Source organism: Calidris pugnax, unplaced genomic scaffold, assembly GCF_001431845.1.
Source record: "Calidris pugnax isolate Ruff unplaced genomic scaffold, ASM143184v1 scaffold61, whole genome shotgun sequence".
NCBI lineage: Eukaryota > Metazoa > Chordata > Aves > Charadriiformes > Scolopacidae > Calidris > Calidris pugnax.
Genome location: NW_015090945.1, coordinates 3,764,721 through 3,765,924, shown reverse-complemented (window position 1 = coordinate 3,765,924; position 1,204 = coordinate 3,764,721). Strand labels below are relative to the sequence as shown.

The 1,204-nt window shown below is 59.3% G+C and overlaps 1 protein-coding gene across 1 annotated transcript in view; it reads left to right on the top strand.

The window, feature by feature from the left end:
- The first annotated feature begins 293 nt into the window (after positions 1 to 293).
- The window catches only part of LOC106893727 (interleukin-7-like), a 12,112-nt gene continuing 11,201 nt past the window's right edge, over positions 294 to 1,204 (top strand). Inside the window, exon 1 of the mRNA XM_014951913.1 lies at positions 294 to 346. Coding sequence (XP_014807399.1) covers positions 298 to 346 — 49 coding nt within the window. The 5' untranslated portion in view covers positions 294 to 297. The remainder of the gene's footprint in view (positions 347 to 1,204) is intronic.

The following is a 1,204-nucleotide window of genomic DNA, read 5'->3' as shown; positions in this document are numbered from 1 at the left end:
GCACTGAGGGAGGTTTCCAGACAATATTTGGCAGAAGAGAGAAAGGGAGACAATAAATGAAAAGAAAGAGTGACTGCTTGAGACACATCTAAGGAGCAGATTGTGCTTGCTCTTTGTGTGGGGCTGTGCTGGTGTCCATCACCGTGTCCCCTGCCCAACCAGCACAGCAGTGATGGGACATTGTCACCAAGGTCAGTCCGCCCCAGGCTGGAGGGCTGGGAAACACCCTCACTCCCCAGTCCCCCCAGAATACTTCCCAAGAAGGATCGATTAAATCTTTTCCAGAGAAAAGCTCCTATGAAACGCACACCCAGCCCAAAGCAGAGCGTCGCCAGAGACAAGAAGGGTAAGCACCTCCTCCCGTGGGGATGCAGGGCAGGATTCAGGAGGACGGGATGAAACCATCCCGGGCACTCTGTGCCTCACCCAGCTCCAGGGATTCGCTCCCTGATATGTCAGCCCGAATTTACCCCCTTCGGTAAGCCCCCGATGGGGAGGGAGAGGGGTCCCGGGATGAGCTCTCTGGGCTCGGGCAGGGCACGGAAACCCGTGTAGGGCTCAAAAAGAACGTCAGGGATGTGACGGGGATGCTGCAAAGCCACTCCATACTCTGCTTTATCCCCCGCCCTTTCACCTGCACCAAATCCTCAGGTTTTATGCCCTGAATGTGGGCAGGACCCGCGCAGCCGGGCACCGCTCTGCCTCTCACAGCCTGGGCTGCTTCTGCGCTAAACCCCCCCCCAAACCATTCCCCAAGCACCTCCTCCCGTGGGGATGCAGGGCAGGATTCAGGAGGACGGGATGAAACCATCCCGGGCACTCTGTGCCTCACCCAGCTCCAGGGATTCGCTCCCTGATATGTCAGCCCGAATTTACCCCCTTCGGTAAGCCCCCGATGGGCAGGGAGAGGGGTCCCAGGTCTCTGTGCTCGGGCAGAGCACGGAAACCCGTGTAGGGCTCAAAAAGGACGTGAGAGATGTGACGGGGATGCTACAAAGCCACTCCGTACCCTGCTTTATCCCCCGCCCTTTCACCTGCACCAAATCCTCAGGTTTTATGATGTGAATGTGGGCAGGACCCGCGCAGCCGGGCACCGCTCTGCCTCTCACAGCCTGGGCTGCTTCTGCGCTAAACCCCCCCCCAAACCATTCCCCGCCGGAATCCCCTCGGGTTTCTCGGGAGGAGCTGCGGGACGGAGCGGGGC